Raw genomic sequence first — 24,560 nt, 5'->3', positions numbered from 1 at the left:
TTTGGTTGTGTCGGCTCTGAATTCTGGAACCGAAAGCGATTTTACTACTCTCTGGTAAAACAGTCGAGATTGCATTGGAATCGTTGATCGCAAAAAACATTAGCGTCGCGTTAAAACAACGAATAAAATTTCAGTTGGAATTCGTTCTGGCAGAGTTGAATATATTAAATCTTGGTTTCAGGCAGGATACGTTCGACTAATAAATTTCGCTTCTTTCCTCCAGCTGGTATCCTTAGCACCCCTGATAGCGTCAAATCCATCGTTCTTACAATGGCTGCAAGTAAAACTATCATTAATCTGGCCTCGCCTCCTCTTTCGCATTTGTCCTCCATCCACGTTCTTCGGCCTGCACCGGCGAACATTAATTATCGGAAAAAGGAGCTGCAAAAACGTCGGTCCATCGACCATATCGCGCGAAAGTGGTTCGCAGGCATTGCAAACTCCGATCTGGATGCGGAAAAAGGTGCAAAGACGATTTTTTCCTCGATGGAGATAAAAAATCGTTTTCACCGCTGTGTTTTATTTGTTTCGTTCCAGTTTCCACTTGCATTTATTATACGGCGACGGGTTTGTTTCAATGCATTCTCGTACCTTTACTTGGTTTTATATGGTTAGATATTTCAAAGATGTGGTTACGAAGTTTTGGAACTGAAACAAATACTATAGGATCTATATAGGATTTCTAAAGTAAGAAACATGGAATGTGAATAACACAAAGAGAAAAGTTGGTCCATTAATTTATTGATACTGGTATATTTCTTGCGTAAAATTAAATTGTTTGTAGCATCCTATGTATGGTAAGAAGATGATGTGGTTTATGGCTGAGGTTGGTTTGACCATGCAGTCAGACATATCGTTACTCTCCAGAAGGAATAAGAGAAAACGCAATAAAACCTCGACTGTTCAAGAGATTCGCAAATACTAACCGAAATACCAATTGCTACATGAAGAAAAGAAAATTGGAATCGCGCAGGACAGAACCGAAGAAGAAAGGATCCACTTTTCCCCGAGTGACTCTGTTTTCCTTGCTTCTGTCCCCATCCGACACGGTTACACGGAAATGCATCGCGACCGGTATTCACCGACGTTTTTCACCGACTGTCTGCCTCCGCTAGGTAGACAGGGGTATCTCAGGCTCGATAACAGAAAACCTCGTTACACCGAACGTCTGACCTGATATCTATTCTCGATCTCTCCAGCGCACAATTCAACCGTGTTACCGACGGACTAACGACAATTCCCTTATTCTTCCAGCGTTCGACAATACGTCGCCCGCGCTTATTCAGACGTTCGTCGTCGCGGATCGATTTTCGCTACGTCCCAGAAAACTTATGAGCAAGCTCCTTCGCGGCGGAACGGAACAAAGACACGGTGACTTCCGATCTCCTTTGACGAGTGTCGTCGTGGTCCACGATTAATCATTTTTCAAAAGTTCAAGATGCGTGACTTGAACAGCGTTGTGGTAATTTGACTGACGAGAGAGACCGAGGTTAATCGAAAATAGATCTACAAGCTTCATTCAACCTTTAAACTCATCAGATATAGCGTACAACGATCTAGACTCTGACTCATATATGAATGACACGAACAAAAAATTAAACTCACAATGTTATGTTGCTTGATATGGTTCGAATAGTTTTATGAAGAATAAAAGTGCGTTTACGTGAACTGTAGAAAGCAAATATTTCATGCTTTTAAAGTTTCCCGAGATAAAACGGTGTGAGAAGAGTAGAGTATTGGAAGATAGTAAAATTTATGAAGGAATATCAGGGTAAGCTCGTAGAACTAAGCATATTGATTTCATGTTGCTATTCATCGATTAACACAACTTTGCTCTCTTACAATGTGCGGTATTATATCGTTGACATTGGAAATCGATACACAGAACTTTCCTTCGCTAATAATTTTAGAACTTTATCCTCCTTCCAATTTTGAATTATTCCACTCGAAACTTTCAATGAACGAAACCTTCTTACGACGTAGCTCAACGCTGTCGTCACCGTTTCACTAAACCTTCTCTTACACCCGCCTTATGAGTCAAACACGTTGCAACGATCGAGCTCTCAAAGCTCACGTTCGAGCCCTGTCGTTCGACTTTAAATCGTTTCCAGGAAGCTCGTAAAAAGTCACTGTAGCTCGCGTTATACAAGCCGAAAGGATTCACAGGCTCGCTTATTGGCAGCTCGTCTAGTCGGAGCGTAGAGTCGACAGCGGCGCCGTAGGTGCTCTAGCTGAACGGCGCTCGACTCTTAAATTATTACTCGGTTACGGGGGTTTTATTGCGCCAATAATAAAAGGCAGCGATATCGCCACCACCTTCGCTCCTACTCAGGGGCCCGTGTGTGTGTGACGTTCCGTTATGGGAGCAAAATATGATCGTTACTTACACCACGTCTCCAATGCCTCCATTGAGCGTCTTTAGCGCTTGCACGTACTACGCTGTGCGGATTTAAGTCCTGCACCAGCGGTGAAGATAGCTGACGAGTGCTGCCCCGTTCAACTTCGCGCACGTTCTTCAAATACACTGTACCAAGTTTATATCAGGAATATACGATTCGGGCGATAGCGAATCTGGATGTTTCGATTTTAAATTATTTGGAACTCGTCGACAATAAAGCTGCGAGTGTTCGTGTTCGACAATGCTTTACGAGCGTTCGTCGTATGGAATTTGATACTGAGTTAAGAGAGATTTTTTCTTGAGAGTTTCATTTTTTAGTTTTTTAGAAAATACTGGTATACATATATGTATTTAAATGTTTAGGTTTTCTTTAATTCAACCATACAAAATAAATAATATTACTAATAAATAATTCTGTTACAAATGGTTTCTATTCTTGCAGAAAGATAAGAAATAATTATCTTCCTCGTTTATGAATTTCTCGCTAAAGAGATTCAATGTTTAAATCAACACCATAGCAGCCAGAATAGCGGCGTTGTTAAAAACACAACGTGCAAGTGGTTCAAGAAACGAAAACAAATTGTAAACCGAGATTGACTGCAAGTGATAAATCCGAGTGCTGCAGAGTGACTTTGTAATCAAGATTTATTTGCGCCCTCAGAGTAATCGTCCATCAAAAGCTCCCTTATCGAATCCAATCCGTTAAAACTGACGTTCGTAAAATCTACGCCAATAGCGACATTGTTTCTGAACATCGATCGTTCGAGACATGAAAACATAACCGTTTCATCGTAAGATCGTTGTATAAATTTTAACGCGCATTATCACGAATTTAGTTCGAGCGATTAATCGTTTTCCGACATGGTATCACGATTACATCGAAAACTGTTTCTGGCCATGTTGCACTCGTCAACGTATCGGGTATCTTGATTGCAAGATAGTCGGCGATATTCGAAATATTCCGTGGAATATCGTCAGGCTGAATCCTCCGATGTTACCGTTTCATCGCGTTCATTAATTATCTCGTTTTACGGTCGCGACAGTGTACGTGGGTTCGCGTGGATCGAATTTACAATTTACAAATTGTAACGCAAAACAACGGCGAGTTCTGCACGGGCAAACCTCCCCATTTAAATCCGTTAATTGCTTGCGCCCGTGTTCACTCGCGTGACGAACGCGCCCATCGGCGCGGAGTCGCGAAATTCTTTTCGACGATTAATAAGCGGGAATAAAAATTACAATTATTGAAAGTAAAAATAAAAATACAGAAAATTTAATTAGTTATTGTTTTTTTCCTTTTTACGACGGAAGTGAACCAATAAAGATAGATTCTTGTATTTTTTTTTACAGGCGAAAAAAGAATGTAAACGTATTTTTTAATTATCTTTCAGTAGTTATGGCACGCATTAAATTGGTTATTCCAATGGGGTTTTTTAGCCTTGAAAATACTATAGACTTATAAATACTTTAAAAAATATATTTGAAGAGTTAATAGCTACGTTTTAATCTTTATTTATACTCTGACTTTATATCGGCTTCTACTCGAGAAATGAATTGTGAATTATCGTTATAAATTAGAGGATCTGTGTTCTAGTTACTTAGAATTTTGGCCAATGAATTCTTCGAAAGAGTTACCATGTTGAGTAGTAATTTGGCGAGACGTCACCGCTAAACGATAGGCGGGTGCTCACGGTCAGTCATTGTGGTCGTATCAAGCAGCGAGCAAGCTGTAATGGATAGCGTGCACGATGCACGTGATACGTTAATCAATTGCAATCGGAACACCCCGGGCGTAATATAAATTTCGATTTCGAACTTCGTTATCGAATAAATCACGTAAATACACGCCTCGTATTTTCCATAATATTATATTACCGCATTTACGTGTTGTATTTTCATTTTGTTGCTAGAATAAATTTCTATTACAATCCGTGCCTTCTTCCTGCGTTTTTGAGTTCCAAAATTCCGAGCGTGACCGTTATTTAATAAAATTAATATACCATACGGGAAAACGTCGCGTGTATAGATATTAATAGGTTTCATTTATTAATGCTTCTCGCGGACGATAGCAATCAATTTCAGCTCGATCGTTGTTTTGTTCAATAAACGCGAGGCAACGTATGATAATGCGTCGAACGACGCCACGTATGATAATGGTAACGATCTTATCGGTTCACTACGATTTAAGCCTTTATCAGTTCGACTGCGCGATCTCGCAAATCGACGACAAATTCCGACGAATCTGGGAAACGCGCAGTAAATCAAATAACTCGATCACGTGCTGCTCACTCGAATTGAAACAATACGAATATTCCAAACGATTTCGTTCCTCTGATGGTGTTTTATCTGTTTTACAATCTTGCTGAAGCTTGAAATGCGTTAAACCAAGTTAACATTGTTATACATGTAGAATTTCTGTGAGAGAACATTTTTCTAAAATTCATCCGAAATGTTTGTACGGGTTAGAGGCACATGGAAAAGGAATCGAAGGGCGCTTATGGTCAGTTAGATCGCAAAAAAAGTATTGAATAATACAGGTATTTTCAGAAACAGCGACTTCAATAGACTGTTTATCAAGCATGCCATACATCACTGTGCAATGTATCTTCGGCTCGCTGGTGCTTGTTAAATGTAGCGGTACAAATTCGGAATCGATACCATTCTGAAAATGTATCGTTCTATTGTACCCTATTCTTGTTCTAATATTTCAAGTTAAAACGATATTAAGAGAAACTACAATTTATATGAAGCTTTTTCGCGTAAGAAAAATATAAAAATGTATGTATGTGTGTAATTATAATTTCGCTTTGCGGATCTGTTATGTTTATTTGGTAGCTAAAACATAAGTTTCATTAACTTATGTCGACTCTGGCAAAGGCTGGATTAAGAAATATCTTCTGCGCCAAGGTCTTTTTAGAGTCTTGTTGCGAATTCATAGCCTCGTTTCAGAGATGTATGTAAATATCGCAATTCTTGGTAGAATTTTTTCTATTACTTTTCTACTACATATGTAATGGAGGTCAACACGATGACGAGAGCAGCAATTAAATATAACGATGACTGTGTAATACGCTAGAATACGCATTAAATGTAATTTATATTTTAGGCGAATAAGACATTCCAGAAAATTTCGAAATCTTTGGAGAGATGACAGAAGCCTTGAGAGAAAGTTTTGAAGATTTTGGAAAGCTCAAGGCCCCCAAAACATCAAGGCTTCCAAAATGCCAAGGACATCAAGGAACTAAATCTTCCAAGGACCTCAGGAATTCCGAGGATTTCTTGGTAAGGAAAGTCATACAGAACCCAAAGGGGTCTGAGATTCCAAGAATCTCTCGGAACTCCAAAATTAGTTTATCGTTTATAATTGTTTTGAACCTTTCTTAAGTTTCTCGTCGTTAGTTGATTAATTGATTTCACGAGAAAGTACATATTACATATTAGTAATATCCCGTGCTCTCGAAAAATCTTCCACTGGCAACGTAGCATTAGACATTTAAAACAAGCAATGAACGATCGCGAAAAGAGATCGAGACTGCAATATCGTCCGTGAACATGCTTTATCACAAGCGATATACCCGAAACACGCGAGGCAGACTAGCTGGCGATGCTTCACAGAGACATCACAGGTTTATAGATCAGTCGGAGCCAAGTGGTGTCGATGATTCTCAATCGGGGCGGTACTAACGCGCTCACATCTCCGTGCCAAAAAGTTCGCGCGTACGCGCCATGCTCGGAAGCAAAAATGGAAGGGGTAAGAGCATGAACGAGGACGAAATATAGCGAGGACCAACGAAATAGAAAAAGAGAGGAACCGAGGAGCGAGGATAGAGAAATATATAGGGGTTGAGAGAAAGGGGCAGAGAAGCGGGGAAAAATGGGTCGGCGCCGGACTTTAATCAATGGTTTCGGCGCCAACTGGGCGACGGGGCGCGTTTCTGTAAAAAATGCGCGGCTACCCAGCGAACACGATGGAAATTCGAATTGTCGTTCCGTTGTACACCGACTGTGCGCCATCGTCTTGGTCGCGAACAATCCACGATTCGAATACTCGCGTGAGAACCATTGTATCATTTCGTATACGCGGTTTGTTTTACGGTTATCCCCCCCCTTTTTTTGCTTCTCTGTTTCCCTTGTTTTCACGTCAGTTCCTATTTTTCCATGCTCTTGCTGGTTTTTGTCTCATTTTTTTGGTTTTCCAGCGTGCACCAAGTGTGACGCTCGCTGACTCACCGCAAACGCGACAGGAAAAAAAGGATTAGTGTGATGTCGTGTCAACGATGTCATCGCGGTCGAATCAAACTTCGCTTCAGCGAACAAGAAAAAAAAACGCGGCTAACTGGATGGTTGGTCGGCTAGACCGCGTTTTTGTTCACGACTCCGCGAAAATTCGGGCGCAGAAGCGCACTCGAAATCCTTGATCATCGCGGGAGATGGTAGGTTAAAGTGGCGACGCCAGTACGAGTTATCACCGTTTCCGCGTTTGATCTGACGTCGATGTTTGCTAGATGATCTCTTAAGTGGACATTTCTTAAGTGTCATTGGTTGTAATTAACGATGCTGTTCGTTGAAAATCCTTCAGTTTGTACTTCCTTCGTTTGACGTATGTGTGTAATGTGTCATAGTTCCACCGAGTGACAAAGATACTTGTACTTTGTACCGAGTTGATTCTGGATAGGTGTTAGTTCGAATACATCGAAAGGTTAGTCAACTGATTTTAATATTACAAAGAACACAAGCATACTTTATACGGTAAACTATACAATGGATCGAATCCTTCAAGGCGTATTCTAGTTCCTGACAATTATAATTATGTTAATATCGAACGATACAAACAGAGACACGTTTGTATTTCGAGACATTTCATATTGTGATGGCCAAAACATGGTAAAAATTGAACATTAGAAGGAAGGAAAGAAGATGGACCTAAGGAAATGTTACTAAATTTAGTTAGCAAGCTTGTCAATAGGTTTATGCTTTAGTCACGAAGTCTTCGATAAGAGCAGTTTTAATAATAGAAGACTGTTCAGTTTGTAATTATTCATAACCGCATCAGGTTCTATCCTGGTCTATCGCGTCTATATTTAGCCAGAAACTAAATTATTCCAGTCCTCGACCATTAACATTAAGGCGCAAATAAATGAAAATAGTAACTTTGCTTTCCTGACTAAATATCATTAGTGATTAAATCTGACGATCGTTTAACAATGAAAAGTGACCGCTCGTCATCCGAGTCAAATTAATCCATGACTCGAGATGTAACGCGTCGCAAAATTCTTTCGATCGTTCGCGACTCTAACGAGAACCATTTGTATTCCACGTATCGCTTTCTAGGCTCATTCATACATTAAACATAACGTACTGTACAGTCACAGATGTAAGATAAACGAAACAATCTGAGTTTATACGATCTATTGACACCGTGGACGACAAACATCCTGACAACTGAATATCATTAAGATAATAAGTAGATAACATTTTCCTTGGTATATTCTTTCCTCAACGAAGATTTATTTCATTGATAAATTAATATGATTGTTCGTTTAATCAAGAATTCGGCAACATTCTGAAGATCGAAAAGATATTAACATAACACAATTTTACAACTAACGATTGTAACATAATCGTCCCGTGACAAGGTTTCGCGTTTGTATTAACCGAACTACAATACGATCAAGCAGCTCGTCATCTTTTACATTTCCATCCAAAAAATTCTAAAGATTTGATGGTACCCTAATCGCGTGTTACGGTCTCGTGGAAGCATTTCTCGACAATTTTTCGCAGATTCATTCGCAGCAGCGCTTCTTTAACAACTTTAACTTCCTTAACTCGTTCAATGGTACTCGACGCGTAAAAGCAACGCGACGCGCGCATGCTCGCACCAGTAGCGTACACTACGAGCATTTGAACTAAACGGTGGCACCAGCGCGTTCAAATTTCACCACGGGCGCACTCGAGTGTTCGTTAGACGAGGTTCAACGCGAAAGCGTTAATGGCCATCTTACTTTCGCCACGAGTTTCTCGTTGCTCGATTACTTTGTGGAACACCCCGTATAACCTAAATACGACGTACAGGGACGCACACGAGCGAACAGGCGGCCGCGCGTCAGCGAACCTGTCGTCTAACACGCCGCGGCGGAAAGTGTACTCAGTCAAGCTGTCGAAGGGCAAAGCGCTAAATTCACGCCGTGCAATTTCCGGGAGCGAAGCCAGCTTCTGGAGGCTCGCGAGTAAAATGGCAAACGCGTGTGTAAGCGCGTCTATGCGATGGCGTAGCACACGTGCACGCGCAATATCCTCACTTGAAGCGACACACGAAGCGACGATAAAGCGACGAGAGGCTCGAAGTGTCGTGAAAACGAGCTTTTCCGTGGAACGTTCTTAATTATGACACTCGTTTATCCTCGTTCGCCGTAATACTGTTGCCACCGTGTCTCTTGTTCTTCACGAGCGCACGCATCTACACTACGAATAAATTATATCACTAACCTCCTGGCTCCTTTGTCCAATCCTAATGCACGTCCTTGGATAACTAAACCTTGTTTCGCACGGGTCTCTATCTTTCCTCCATCGCGTATTTCGCTGCGCAAATTTACAACATACTTGCGGGAATTTTTAATTTGCTCATAAAATATGTATATCTTAGGATCAACAGAAAATAAGACGAATCGTACTTTGTATAGACGTGACGTGAAATGTTTAATACTGTTAGATATAGAATAATACGTCAGTTCGTGTTTTACTTACATTGTTTCTTCAAAACAAAATTTACAGGTATATATTGAAGAACTGTCAATGTAAAAAAGAAATACGTTCTGTAATTGGCGATATTTTGTATGTGTCTCTTGCATATTCTTGTGTCTATCATCGTCCTAAAAACTGTATTCAAAATCTAAAAAATACCGTAATTCAGGTTTTAGCTAGTCAAAACGCGATTCGTGTAAATCCCGCATTTTATCCATATACTCGTTTTTCAACGATGTATTAGGATCGAAGTCATTTCGAAACAGAGTACCGTTTACCAAACGTGTCTCGAATAACTGAAGTCGTGTGTTTGAAACTTCGTTCTAGCTTTCGACACGATTTCTCGAATCCATTGCGCAAACGTTCGCTACCGTGACCGTGAACATTGAAAACACACAAGCCGGCGTCGACCGTTGCGCTTTGTACGCGAAACACGCTGCGAACCGTCTGTAATCGATCGGTGACAGTCGTCGAAATGGGAAGTTGAAAAATACGAGGCGAAATTCGAACGACGATGATTTAAGTTTCGTTCACAATTCACTGTCACATAGTTTGTAACACGCATAGGCGTAGGGAGCGCGACAGCGCGAGTCAACGACCTCGATGATAATCGAACCGATCAATAACTCTTCCGGGAGTTCGGAAACGCGAAGCGAAGAATTAATTGCGCGAATCATCGTTAAACTGCGAAAGACACGCGACACAAAACGCGCACGAGAAACGGACTGTTTAACGCAATTTGCCAAGGACACAGACGCATGCATGAGGGGGACACAATGTTCCTTCGTTTCGCAGAATGAATGCGTCGTTAACTTAATCATCGACTGTTTGCGACAAACCGCAAACACGCGACGCCGTGACCTGTGATGTATAGGGGCATTAACTTTAATGGTGCAAACTGCGGCGGAGGAATGAGAAGTATTTCATAGAAACAGGTTTCTTCGATCAACGAGTAATATAATTGGGCGAGGCGAATCATGATAGTTGTGACTTACATGATAGTTATGGATGCTCGTAAATTGATATGCAAAATCGAATTTACACGCGGTAGTATTTTTGCAAAATTGCTAATATCGCTATTACCATTTTTAGCAAGTTCATTGCTAATCAATTTTTTGTTAAACTGTTTCCTAAAATATCGTGACATATGCGATTGAGACAATCTTCCATCTTCAACAAACTTCCTTGCAATCTCTGAATATTTCAAAATATAAATGTGCTTATCTATCACGTAGTGTCGTATTCATATCTCTATAAAAATCCTTGGCCAAAACGGCAGTCTCGCTATCGGTAAATTTATCCCGCCGCTTCTTCACCCCTCTGCCACCTATTTTTAACTCATCGTCCACAGAAGCCGTGCGTAACCATTACGTATTACCCCGGTACACCATTTTCAGGTACAATATTTTTCGGATGAAATGCGTGTACCGTTGGCGTCGGCGTCTCCTGACGTTATCCAGAAACAAATGGACTTTTAAATTGCACTCGCGACCCCCACCTGTAGTCGGTGGGAGCGGGCCCTCGCAATGGTCGCCGATAACGGATGCAGTGCCGTGCACTCGCGACAAATTTGTACCATTATATTTCCGTATTTACTTGGCCGCGTGGACCGCGGGGTCAGTGCTTTGTTCTACGCGTAATTACGTCCCCTGGCGCTTAATTCACGACGATTAAATTGCACGACCCCTTCCCTCGCACGTTCGGCGTTCCATTCCGCCCTTCGACCCTTCCGTCCAACGCCAACCCACGCTCGTTAATTCCCCCGAAATAAGTGCATCGCGCGATCACCGGGACTTTCGGGTCCATGTACATACCTTGCGCCACTATCCGTTTCGTCATATTCAAGGGACAAGAAGTAATTGCTCGTCGCTTAATTACAACGTACACAGAGTGTTTCTTAACGTTTGTGCAACGCTGTAGTCCATTTCCTCCCTCTAATGCCTGTAATGCGAATACTTATGGCTAATACGGACATACGTATGGTGGAATTCGATTTGTTGGTTACGATTTGTTGGTTCCGAGCTAAGTGATCGTGATCAAGTGTGCTTTTGTGATGCTGAATGGTGGTACTACTTCGTTATCATTTGTTGAGTATTACTTTGAGACAAAATATGTGTAGTCTTATGAATTGGGAATAATGTGTTTTAATGAATTTGGAACATACGTATAAATAAGAGCAGTGATTAAGTTCACAACGCTTACGCTTATGACGTGTGTGGGCACAGAAGTAGAAACATACAAGCTATACAAGACGTAATGTTCGTGGGCAGAGTCAACTTGTCACTTAACTGTTTATTTAACTGGACTACTGACATTATCGAAGCTAAAGTATATTTTATGGTAGGATCACAGTCGCAGAAGTATTCGTCCATTTACCATACTCGATTCGCATGTAGGTGGATCAACGAATACAGAGCATCCATACAGCATATAGATATGTACACAAGGTTACAATTAAAACGACAGAATTTAGAAGAAGGTAATATTGTCAACTGTTTCATATTCATGATTATCATACAGCAACAAAAAATTAAATGAGATAACATAATATGTTAAAAAAGTTAAGTAGGTGAACAAATACTTATTGTAGCTGACTGTATGTAAAAATATTTTGTTATAGATCGCTATTCTTTGTACATTCCTTGTAAATTAGAAATAAATTTGGATATTAAGGAATTAAATAATGATACTGTAGGCACTGTACGCGTCGAGAAATCGTTCATATTTCGAAATACGAGTCTACTAGGGAGAAAGGTGTATAATATGTTAAGTTGAAATATAAGATGTCATAGTTAGAGAGAAATTTGTATACCAAGGAAGGAGACACAACGTTTCGATGATGCTTTTGGAACAAGTGGAAAGGGAGAGATTCTCTTACGTTAACGTTAGCTGTAACTGCTAATTTAATTAAGCAACGTCTTTAGTTACGCAGTGTGCGACCTTATTCAGCGCAGAAGTCGCATTACCGTCCTTGCAAATTAATAACAGGCATTATCTGACGGCTGAGTTTCGCGGCATTAAGATACCGTCTTGCGGAAGAATTATCTTTTCGTGTACTTTCAGACGTCGGTGAAAGCCAGACGTTACATTACGAATTAAATTACGCGTTGAAAGCGCGGAAGATGTAGTTTCGAATCGCCATTGTTACGCAATGAACGGTATTGTGCGTAACGTTACATTCCAACTAGAACCGTTATCGTACTGTACTCCACGTGGAACATTTAAATCCATAGAAACGCGCTTTATCAGTTGTTGTTGTAATCGCATTATCTCATTCCGCTAAGTAAAAATTCTCGCAGAAATGAAAAAGGATATATTTTTATTAGAGTCAACAAATAAACAAGTACAAGAATCGGACGATGAAAAGTATATTTTTCTCAGAATCATGGATAAATGCGTTTTTTTTAGACTGAAAAACAAACGAGAACAAGGACAAAAAGATATAAAAAATTGATAGTTCTTTTCAAACACAGTGTGAATCATTAAATTGCGTAAAAATGTGTACACTTGTCCTTCCTGTTTCAAGTATCCAAGTTTAATGTCTTATAATAAACTACTCGATGGAACTAATAAATCCATGCATGAAAATTGTTTCATTTCCAATTGTTTTATGCCATTCATAAATTTAATTTTGCTAGGTCGATTATCCGAAAAATCGCTTAGCTTTGTCCTCCATTAGTGTAAATAATCTCCTGTATGTTTTTCGAGTTTTTTCACAAAGAAAGAACGAGAAAAGTATCAGGAAAGACAGTATCAGTTAATAGCTGTCAATCAGGAAAGGCAAACCGAAGTTGAAATAGGGAGGTGTCTGAAAGTTCCGTAGAGTGACTCCCGACTTCTAATGAAATTCTTCGAATGCACCGGATTTCCTCGTTGGCTGTGGACAAAAGGGGACCGACCACGATCGAACTCATTATAAAATCGAACCGTCCGAGAAGGATGCGACGGGCGTTCGGCTAAAATCATTCTTGACACGTAATCCCGTTACCAGGCGGGTAAAGGAGACAGGGGTCGGACAAAGCGTCCAATTAAAATTATGCAACGTCCATTGTGCTCGTTATCGCACGCCTATCACCGACAGAACCGACCGGGGAACTTTGGAAAACTCGCTAGGTCCGATGAAAGCGGCAGAAGAAGTTTTCGCCGCCTCTACCCCATTCGTACCACCCTCCCCGAAAACCGCCGTGACAAATTCGTTTTCCTCGCTACCGCGTTTCCGTATTTACTCCTGCTACGTCGCTTTGTCCTCGCGTAATTACGTTCCGCGGCGGCTTAACAGCCGACAATTACTCGCCCGGTCGTCGTTAATTTCCCTTGAAATAAAAGACGACAATGACGACGACGACGCCACCGGTGAGACGCAATATCAGAGGGAGGAACGCGATACCAATCTTACGATTTCCACTGGCACAAAGACGATCCCCAACGTTCCCGGCAGAGATTCCTCTAACGGGACTTTCTGGCAACTAGGACCGACTGACTTGCTTTTGCAACGACGATGGCAACGTTATCGCGGACTCCAGACCTAACTGGCAGCTCGAATTGCCTGGGTTTCGGAGAAAACGTGTAGGTCGTTCCCGCTAGACGTGATTTAGGTGTCGAATAGGTTTGATTAGGTGTCGCTTCGATGACATTGCAGGGTCCATGACTGCGAGACTGAAATTCGCGAAGAAATTCGTCGGTATTTTTAGTTCTTATCTCGAGGCCGTACAAGAAAAGGGGAGATTATCGATTTTCTCCAGTCTATAAATATATGATTTTTTTCAAATATTTAGCGAAATCCATGTCATTATGTTGTATCTTTTTAATTGAAGAAAGATCTCGTTACCAAGATGGTTACAATACGTAATTAATTATTACGAAGGTAATATATGAATGCATAAGTGAATGCAATAAATGATTTATCTTATTGGTCGTATTAGCGCTATTTCTAGAATTTTCTCTCGTAATAACAATATCGATATGTACAAGAGTATGAATAGAATATGAATAACATCGATTATAACCTATTACGATCGGAATATCTATCCAGGTCGTAGGGGGTCAAGATAATAGAATAAAAATGAATATATTTACAAACAATTAATTTTCTTGCGTCAGTGCTTGACGCCGTTACTTACCAATAGAATACACATTATGTCTGTAACGAATTTCCATAACTTGGTATCCGAAGCAAAAATCACCTTAATCTAAACCAAAAATTCTTGCCACTCTGGTTATCGCGAAACACCACGAACCTCGAGTAACAGCGAGGTTTTTCGCCGGCCGACTGAATGAGATCGTTCGAAAGATTTCAGCATCATTTTGTAACGTGTTACATAAAATTCTTGCGTAACGCGTTCGAACACGTTGCCGGATTCCTTAGGCTCCGACAGCTTCCGCGACTCGGCCACGATTCAGTAGGTAGCCGTTCAGCACGATGGAGAGAAGCGTGGCCGGTGTTTTCGAATGTGAACGCAAAAAATGCATCTCTGGCGCACATAACACGTTGGAGCTGCATGTTACTCGCGCGAACGAACCGTCGTGTCGTAGTCGCCGTAGATCCAGTAGTAACCTACCTTTATGACCGACGATCTCGCGAGTGCGTTTTCCCTTCTCCTCTCACGTAACACGAGCGTGCAGGCTATCGCGCGATCGCAGTGCAACCGAGAAATCGCCTCGTACCACCTTCACCATCCAAGTTTCAATAACAGCGCGCGTACGTTCGACTTGCCGGCTTCGTTTCGCGCCGCGACTCGTTATAGGGTCGTTACCCCTGGATATACGGAAACGATGATATCTCTTTCGTTTCTGCTCGTACCCGGGACCAAAGTTTGTGTGCTTCGTGGATATTCCTATTGAAATGGAAACGAAAGAAGGTAAGTTCAATTTTTCATCATATTTGTTGGATTCGGTGGGTTTCTGTTGTTTTGCTGCATTCCGCAGAGAAATGAATTAACACTGTTAGCAACATTTCGCAAGTTACAAATTACAAATTATAAACGACAACGAATTGCTGTTAATACATCTAATAAATTAGAATCAATCACACACTAGAAGTTGAAGCTTGTCGATGAATAAATTCTTATATCAATTCTATATGATATTGTAAAGATCATCGAACAAATAATATACAATAACTTACCACTTGAAGATCCAAACGGGGTTACGGGAAAAAGAAAGCAAAAAGGAAAGCGAATAATCTAAATGTATTATTGGAATTACAAGCATGATATTAAATTGATATTATTAACCCACATCGTTCACTTCAAGCGTTTTTCTCACTTCTTCATTTACATGTTTTAATATCACGTATTACATATCTTTATTCCATCTAACATGGCTTTGCTGTTGCAAAACAGACTTGTTTGTCGAGATACATTAAGCGTGGATAACAAACGATCCTGGTAATAAAGCTTTTCTTATTATAGAAAAATTCCGTTTTATTCAGGAAGGTGGTCGCGCTTCCGCGTTGTTTTCTATGAAATCTCGAACGACCGCAAGACCAATAGGACTCCGATCAACTTTGATCTTTCATCATATCGCTCTGTCGATTCGGTAGTTAACTTGTGCGCATAAATCACGATTCGCGGCGACGATAGCGAGCTACGCTACTGCTGTTGTCCATTTTCGCACGTTTTTGTAGTGTATTTTTCCTTTCTTTCTCTCTCCTCACTGACACCGTGGAAAGTATGCCAAGCACGTAATTCACGCCTACAGGTGTGCGTGCGTGTTTACGGAGGTTTGGCGTTCGCGCGAACGTATGCGGAACACGACTCGTGCGATCGAGTCCGCAACGAAAATGTGCTCTCACTGCATTGAAAATTAAAACAACCTAGCAGACGTATCTGCTGTTTCTCAAGCATCGCCTGTACGGTGAATGACAACGAGGTTTGCCGGCAAAAAGCGTCATCGTGCGAACCGTTGAACGCATTTAATCGGATGCGTTTTGCTGGTGATGAGGTGAATATGTACTTGTACTGCGTCTTATTGCAATACGAATGAAGTTTGCGTAACCTTTGGTTGATTGTTCAGAGGTTGTCTCGCCGCAGTTGCTCACAGATTCTTGTGTAATTACGTTGCGTTAGTTTAAGCTGGGATCTTTGCTCGCAGAGCATAGGAGGAACAATCTGTCCTAGAGTGGTATAAGTAGGTGTGCTGGATTCTAGGTGAGAATTTGTTCTCAAGAGTGTATCTTCAGTTTAGAGAATGGAAGAGAGAATATGGAAAGATAGATAAAGAGGAGAGGAAAAAAACCTGACCTTAACCTGATCACTTAATGTAATTAGTCGCTGTTTACGATACACACTTTATTTTGTTGTCATTCGCTTATTGCAGTCATTAATATTTATGGATTCAAATCGTGATTTTTTTATATCAGAAATATTGAAGTCACAGGAAAACATGCAAGTGCTCTTGACAAAAATAATCTCAGTCGTTATTGAGATAAAGGATACAAGTTATAGGTCGTAAAATTATCACAACGATCTTGATGTTTTCTTACATTATTAGATGATACGTGCAAAATTCTGAGTTACATCACGAGCGTTTTTCTTCCGATGTGTCAAATCGTACGAGTGCGTGTAAAATTAGCTGCAGACTATTTTGCAGCGACATCCATAAATTGATACGTGTCTAATCGTATTCGATCATGTTGACGTATCGCCGTAGTTACATAATTCGAGGTTTCCTAACTGCTGTCACAGCGAAAGCAGTGTAACTCGTAACACCGCGTAACAGGCCAATCATTGACGAGGCGCAATGTAAATAAATAAAAATATGCTTCACTCGACAAAACTACGTTCGCTTTCTCTTAATTCACATGAAGGTTTTCCTCTTTTTAACGAGACGTTTAAAATTTAAAATAAAATCGAGGTTTAGGACAGAAACGAGTTGTTCTTGCAATGACACGTAATTTGCAAATCATTTAAGAGAAACAGGTATCTTGTACTTTGCCTCGTGACTTCGAGTAAATGGCAAAAACTTACCATGCGCAGGGAAAGTTTTCCGAACATTCGATCCTTATTACCTGATCACCTTTGGAAGTCGAATTGTTAATCATTCAAATCTTTCTTCTTAATCTCTAACGAATGACAGACTGTAAATCAGTCCGCTGATATTTTTCTAGAAAATAGGTTTTCGCTAGGTGAATTTTTTAAAATATAGATACTGCAAAAGAAGAAGAACAAGAAGAAGAAGAAGAACATATTTTACCTGAAATCGTATCCACCTACTGTATTTCTTTTAGCTTATGTATCCACCTACTCAAATTCCTGTTACAACTCTCTAAACTCTGACCAATTTATGACCTCACCATACCTCTTCTGCCGGCACCACTCCCATATTTGACGCAAGTTATTCGAAAGATAGCTAAACACAAATCGGCCTCCTTTAGTCACATTCATTCTACAGTTAGTCGGCGACCACCACGAAAGGCGATGTGGTTGTGACCTTGATCACCGGCAACGTCCTCGACATTCCCGTAGGATAGACACGGAGGTGGGCAACGATGGACGCAGGATTGGCCGTGGTAGAGTGCGCGATTGGTCCGATGGTCTGTCGACAGACAACCGCCACTCCGTTATCATCGTCACTGGACGCTCGTGTGTCTTCGAACCTACAACTATCTACAGCCAACGCAAACCATTCTTCTGGGTGTTAAAAAACTATAAGAGTGTTGATCGTGACTTGGTTCATGAACGAAGAATATTATCGGGATCTTTGTCGATTGTTCGCGTGTCTTTGGACCTGCAGCTACTCGCACCTGACGCCAGCTATTCTTCTGGACGCTATAAAATCATAAAGGTATCATAGACGACAACCTGAGTTACAAAGCAATATTAGAATCTTCGTCTCTTGTTCATGTGTCTACGAATCTGCAGTTACTCGCAACGTGTATCATCGTCAATACTATAAAATTAAAAAATATCGTCCATCGTGACTCGGGTAACAAACAAGGAATATTACCAGGGCCTTCGACAATTGTCCGCGCATTGAGCATGAAGAAATGTCTCAAACGACACTGAAAAAGGCGTTTGCACACTTCCCTCGTTGGTTCTGTGTGATTAAGGATCCAAGGAGCATCTCACGCCTCGTGTATCTAACGAGTTCTCGAGTATTCGCGTACTTTCGTACGGTCAATAAGACAGTTTCCGGTCTACAGTATCGCGGTCTTGCGATTGCTACCTGTTGATCGTGTCGTCTACACTCGACCATTGCGAAATGTACAAATCGCGAGCATCGGTTGTAGTCGGTTGATTTTGTCGACTGTTGTGGGCAGACGTGCTGCGGTAGTGGTACAGTGAGGACCGTTGACAAGTTGCTGGACACGTCCTGATGTTCGTCGGATCGTGAATTTGTGACTGAGACGACGCTTGTGGTTTTTACTTCGGAACAAGTGCAGTGTGAAAGGTAGGCCATGATCCAGTTGCTTTAAGTTGGGAATTGTTTGTGGTGATAGATACGTTATTCATATGATTTTGATCAGAGTTATGTTTCTTTGAAATGAAAGACGGTGGTTGTAATTTATCGATATTCGTGAAAAGTGTATTTGATTCGTGTATTAATTAGAGAAAGTACCACTTTCGTTTTGGATTGCTACTTGTTCGAGAGAATCTACGTGTTTGGAGTGGAAATTTAGCGAAATTTGAGTACACGGAATCGTACATAGATGTTTCATTAATTTTGACGTCAACAATGTTTGTTAATCCGATACGGTATGTTTTCAGTTACATAAATACTTTTAGGTCAATTTCAACGTTTACTCGTATTACATTAAAAATTATATCGGAATAATTAAAAATCAATTTTGTTCCCATCACGCTTTATCTTGTAATTATCGATAAAATTACTTTCACTTTTATTACGTTTCAAATTAACAAGTAGCTTCAGGCATTTTATATCCAAAGGAATCAAAACACATTCGGGATCCCCATTGACTCATCGAACCGACGACTGTCTTCGAAGAGAAAAGCAGTTGCCTTGGTTGTTTGCTCGTCCATACTTTCGGGGTTATTCAACTTATCCTTGACATTGAAACCGCTAAAGTAGACCATAGAAACGAATTACGCAAACTACAGAATGAAAGAGCTACTACGAAATCTTCGAATCGCTCTCTCAGGAATATAAACGTCTCGTTACATCTGGAACTCGTTCCTCGACTGATGGTGAAAATTCTTCTTATTTCTTCCATCTCAGCATATTATATTGGGCTCTAGTTTTCCTTCAGAACAGATCGGAATTCTATTTTCTTTGGTTGCGACGTTTCGAGATAATTCGAATTTACGTCATTCCTTTTCGTCTTCGCTTCGTAAATCACACACATTGATATAGAGGTCGATCATTCATCCAATCCAGTGTCCGAACGCGAGGAAAGCAGTAGCTCGTTTCAAGGATTACTGGTATGTGATCAATAATTAAAACCTGTTTGTGAATCACGATCGAATCAGAGCAGAAGGAAAGATTAGGGTAAAAGATCGTCTGGCAAAAGAAACTCTCTCGGTATTTTGAAGTTCCCTTGACACGAATAAATATAAAATCGCGGTATGAAAATAATGTTGTGGATGTTGAGATTTTAATGAAAATGCACAACGGTAAAAATATTTTTTTCTCTCCGTGACATGTGGCGATAACGTAGTTTCTGTATTAACATTTTCTTTAGTTGTAATCTATTTGCAAGCGTAAACGCGAATTATTACGCGGTAATAAATTATCGTCGACCTCTTATTTAATGATAATGCTGGCATAGCTTTAGACAAGTATAGTCTTAAACATCGGTGCAGTATTTTCAGACTTTATTCAAGGCATTAATACTTGCATTACTAACGTCAGCCGTCATTTAGATACATAATTTTAGTAGCGTGCATGATCATTTGTCACGATACACTGGAACACTAGTAGGTATTGCGTTTCAGTTAAAGCGTTAACACGTAATAGTCCTAAAAATATATTTTTCCATTTCCTTTCAGATCGCCAATGAACATTTTTTAACATCAACCAATCTTTAAAAGAATCTCTCTATCAAGAATACATTGAATCATGTTGCCATCGTCGAAGTTGCTCCAGGACGATCCGCCAGAGCTTGCCAACGCAACCACCACCTCCAGGACTTCAACAAACGGACCCACCACGCAGACAACGATCGCCGTCGAAGACGTTGAGAGAAACGATGACGATCCTCCGCCTTACAGCGCGATTGTTCCACCGAATCACGTCGGTTGGCCGTACAACTTTTCAGGAAATCGGTATTCCGCGTGCAATACAACATCCTGCAGGACGGACGCGACTCCGTTGGCTGGCTTCCAACCAGGTCTGACGTCGCCAGGTTTTGGTTCCCATCCCAGGAGAACCGACGGTCAACACGCGTCAATCTCGGTGCCATCAATGCCTTGCAGGCTGTTCATGTTCGGCTCCCGCAGATCTTTGTTCGCGAGAGAAAGTTCCACGGATAACATCTCCATAATCAAGGATACAGGTGGAAGGACACGAAGTAAGTATTTTTATTAGGAATTGTGTGTTCCAGTCACTTTTTATGGGAGATTTATGTATTTATGTATTCGTTTCTTTTCAAATCTGAGATTAATGTTTTTTTTTTTGTCCTTGTACCTTATCCCAATTCGTTATTACACGGTTTTAGTAGAATAAATTTTTATTTTAATTTCTGCTGCTTATCAACGCATGTTAAATAGCGTGAGAGATTTTGTTTACAAAGTGGTCGTAACGCCGCCTAAACGTATGATTCAGAAGTGCGATAATTATTTTTAATTGCATTGAAAATCGCAGCCCTATTTGTCTTGTGATTCGTAATTGTATGTTCAGTGTTTTGTACTTGGAATTGTCACGCTGCGACGGGGAATAAATTCGTTTGAATGCAAAGTGAGGAGGAGGAAGGGAGCGGGGAGAACGCGACTCTTTGCCGTGAAATTTTCCATCGTTTGGAGCACGCATGTCGCGTGTAACGAGATCTTTAATGGTGCTCGGTTTCCAGCATGCATAATTCGACCTGCTGAAGATTCATTACCATCAATTTTTTATTGTAATCACTGAATGTAACACGGCAAAATGCACGCGGTCTGCCTTTGTAGTGACATCACCTCCATTTTCTGATATTTTTTTCTCCTCTTTTTGCTTTTGCAGAAAAGCACGGTCGTTTCACTTCGTCGTTACCTCCCTGTTCCAACGTAAAATTAAATTTGTTTTTTATACTCGTCGGCATACAAATGTCATTTTTACCAGGAGTAAAAATGAAAATAAGGAATAAATGTTACAATGTGACGATTTGAAATTTAAATTTTTTCGTGTTTTTGTATTCTCGCTGAAAGATTCGAGTAATCAAAATGTCATAGAACATGTTTAACGTGCTTTTATCGCAATCTATTCGGATACGAAACACAATGACTATTATTTTTCAGAATACGGCGCCATTTTGGTCGGTGGAGCGGTGATCATTTTTCTCATGGTCTTGTCGTTGCTGGTGCGATTTATTATGGACAAACATCTTTGGCGTGGCTAGCCAAGGATTCTTGGAAAATGACGATAAAACGTATAACGATCTAGCGCGACGTGTTCTCGATTTAGACTGAATCTAGAGTAAGCATTATCACAGTGTAATTCTTCGTCGCATTGCAGGTGTAATTAGGACGCGATTGTCGCGCAAAGAAAAAAATTCCAGTCCTGTAACTCGTACGTCATCTATTGTGCATACTTTCATCGTTCAATTCACCGGCTAATAAGTGCGATATTTACGCGTATTTCTGGAAGTAACATACGTTTAAGTCCTTTGTTTAAGGTTCAACGTTTCCTTAGAGCGTTCTTTTTTTAATACATTACACACGATCTATTTTATAATTAAATGTAATATACTGCAGTCCTAAAGCAGTATTAGATGCGCCATAAGACAATCTGTAAATAATTACTCTCGAATATTTGTATAAACTTTTCTGTACTACCTACATTAGAATATTTTGTACTATCTGTTTTATATCGAAGCTTTTGTACAATATTTGTGGAAATAAGATTGACAAGTTTCGAGAAGCAGCCTGCAGTTTACATTTTATTATCCAATTTAGCAAAATGCTAAAATTACACTTTGTCATTCATGCATTGGTAACGGAGAGCAGTAAATCATCAGCGTATCGCTACACGACAAAGCGAAGGTTACTTAAACAATTTTGTTGATCGAACGTATTCCACGCGAGGACGAGTCGATAGTCGAATTAGAAGAACAAACGTTTGCCTGTTGACTCTCGGCCTTATATAGCTAGAATCTTAAACTACGCGTAGTCAATTGAATAGCCATAATCGTCATCATAGGTAATCAAACCATGGTACATACTTACCTCATTTTTAGATGTAAGTATGCTTAAACGGTACACAGAACGTAGATATTTAAACTTCTTTTGAACGCGAGAACGAAATTTTTGTTATGTTAAACGCTCCGTCATTTTTGTCTAAAAAGTTAAACATTTAACTTAAGCAAACTATTAAAGGAAATTGGATGTTTAACATCAATAACAGATTATTTACATTCGAAGGCTATTTGAGGTATCAGTTTGTGTCATTATCGCTGTCAAAATAATTTCAAGGCCATATAGGTATTATTAGAGGCTTGTCATTGGTAAACAAGGTTCAAATTATCAAAGTTTAAAATTGTCAGAACTTTTAGAACGAGTATTAATACGGTCATCCAAGTGATCGTAGTCCGATTTTAAAAATCATGTTGCCAATCGTAACGACAAACGTAAATAGCTACTGGTCTTTTTCGGTAATAGCAGGTGTACCGTGTGACGATTCGACGGGTTTCCGGCAGCGCTCTCGTTTGCCCAGCGGCTCGCAATCGAACGCGGCATTATAACTTTAATCATGATTAACAGTTTTATATAGCGATTGTCAAGCCTAACTCTGATAAAGTCAGTTTGACGGCGACGTGTTCAAACAGCCGGTGCGTCCCTCAGGCCAGCGTCCAAGCGATGCGCCACCGGGGAAATTAGCCGGCAAAATAATTCATGGGCGAAGCTTTTATTTGACGTCCACGCGGAATCCCTGATATTACGAGGGAGAGGCCTGCCCGGGTCGCGTAAACAAATGCGCTGCAAAATTGTTGATTCGCGGTAAGTACCCTCCAGAGCCTTTATCGTTTCGCGAACACCGACAAAGTTAACGCGGGAAATATTGTCGCCGCCGCTACATCGTTTCAGTAAACCGACGACTATAATAGCTGTGGTTTTGTTGAAATTGCTTCGTTCACACATTCCTCCTTGCCCAAGTTTTTCTTTTTTTTGTAAAATTATGAATTAAAAGTGTTGGAAGTTTTCCATATAATTGTTTAAAATATCGTGGTATTTCAACAAAACACATCGGACACAGTTCACAAACAGATATTAGAATCCTGCAACTTTACGTGACAAAGAATTCGAAGAAAATTTCGTAGACGCGTTCTTTTCTAGAAAATACCGTGTGTGTCGACCTCCAGAAACAAGCCTGCCTCCACTCTTTTGTTAAATTTCTAACGTTACACTCCCTTCGACCGGAACTGTTTCTGCTTAAAGTTTAAATCGCGTAAAACCGAGGGGAATAAGAGGTCGGCCGCTTGAAAGATAAATAGAAGGACGGAAGGCGTGGACGACCGGTTGGAGGAAAGGAGGCGGCTACGAGGCGAGGGCTGTACGCGAGAGGGTTAGGTGTTTGTCAACGGTTCTCGGTAGTTAATTACCTTACATGAAAGGAGGCTGCAGTCCTTACGGCACTCGACTCGGTTCCTGCGTGCCATCAGCCTCTTACCTTCGCTTCGTTCAACAGCCTTGAGTGCCACACACCCTACGCTTCCTCGTCACCTGTGAGAGTTTACGATGGCCTAATCCGATGAACGAGTTACGTTCATCCCCAGCATGTAAGCTTGCCGAGGATAGAAAAGGGAGAAACCCGGGAAAATTTGGGGTGAAACGTGCCGTTTATGTTACTCGTACAGGCTTGAACGTTTGTGTTTAAGTAAATGAAATTGGGACGAAAAGTTGATTTAAATTCTCAAGCCAAAGGGAGACTTCCTTTTTTACGGTATTTCAAATTTTCCAGTAACATTGATTTTATTTTATGAGTTTTTCTCCAGTATGTGCATTAATTCGAGTATCCTGTAGAAATAGGATTACAAAAGACAGTGCTCATTTTGGACCTTTCTTTCTGGATTTGCTAGAGTTTCTCACCAATACAGAACAAAAAAAAGAGAGAAAATCAAGGAACGAGCATCATACGTCGCGAAAATAGCACGAAAAACAGCGGCCCGTTCTTCCGATGATTTATCGTTGAAGTTGCACAAAGCGAAACACGAATTCCCGATTGTGTAACGATGATTCATAGCAATATAAAGCGCGCGCAATAAAATTGTGCAGAAGTTCGCTGGGGGAAAAAGAGACAAATCGGGCCAAAAGACAGTTCGATGAAACTATCG

At 40.6% G+C, this 24,560-nt stretch overlaps 1 protein-coding gene across 3 annotated transcripts; it reads left to right on the top strand.

The window, feature by feature from the left end:
• The first annotated feature begins 14,570 nt into the window (after positions 1-14,570).
• On the top strand, positions 14,571-22,153 carry LOC117204329. 3 transcript variants are annotated; one of them, XM_033441608.1, is made up of 3 exons: positions 14,571-14,997; positions 20,086-20,606; positions 21,529-22,153. In XM_033441608.1, exons 2-3 carry the CDS (start codon positions 20,156-20,158, stop codon positions 21,627-21,629), a joined length of 552 nt encoding a protein of 183 aa, XP_033297499.1. In that variant the 5' UTR covers positions 14,571-14,997; positions 20,086-20,155; the 3' UTR covers positions 21,630-22,153. The 3 variants fall into 3 exon arrangements, with proteins under 3 accessions (XP_033297499.1, XP_033297498.1, XP_033297497.1); XM_033441607.1 differs by lacking the exon at positions 14,571-14,997 and adding an exon at positions 17,531-18,529; XM_033441606.1 differs by lacking the exon at positions 14,571-14,997 and adding an exon at positions 17,531-18,834.
• Positions 22,154-24,560: the final 2,407 nt, after the last annotated feature.

This window comes from Bombus bifarius, unplaced genomic scaffold, assembly GCF_011952205.1.
Source record: "Bombus bifarius isolate JDL3187 unplaced genomic scaffold, Bbif_JDL3187 scf7180000007978, whole genome shotgun sequence".
Taxonomy (NCBI): domain Eukaryota; kingdom Metazoa; phylum Arthropoda; class Insecta; order Hymenoptera; family Apidae; genus Bombus; species Bombus bifarius.
The sequence above is the reverse complement of the archived record's forward strand: the minus strand, read 5'-3'. Positions and strand labels throughout refer to the sequence as shown.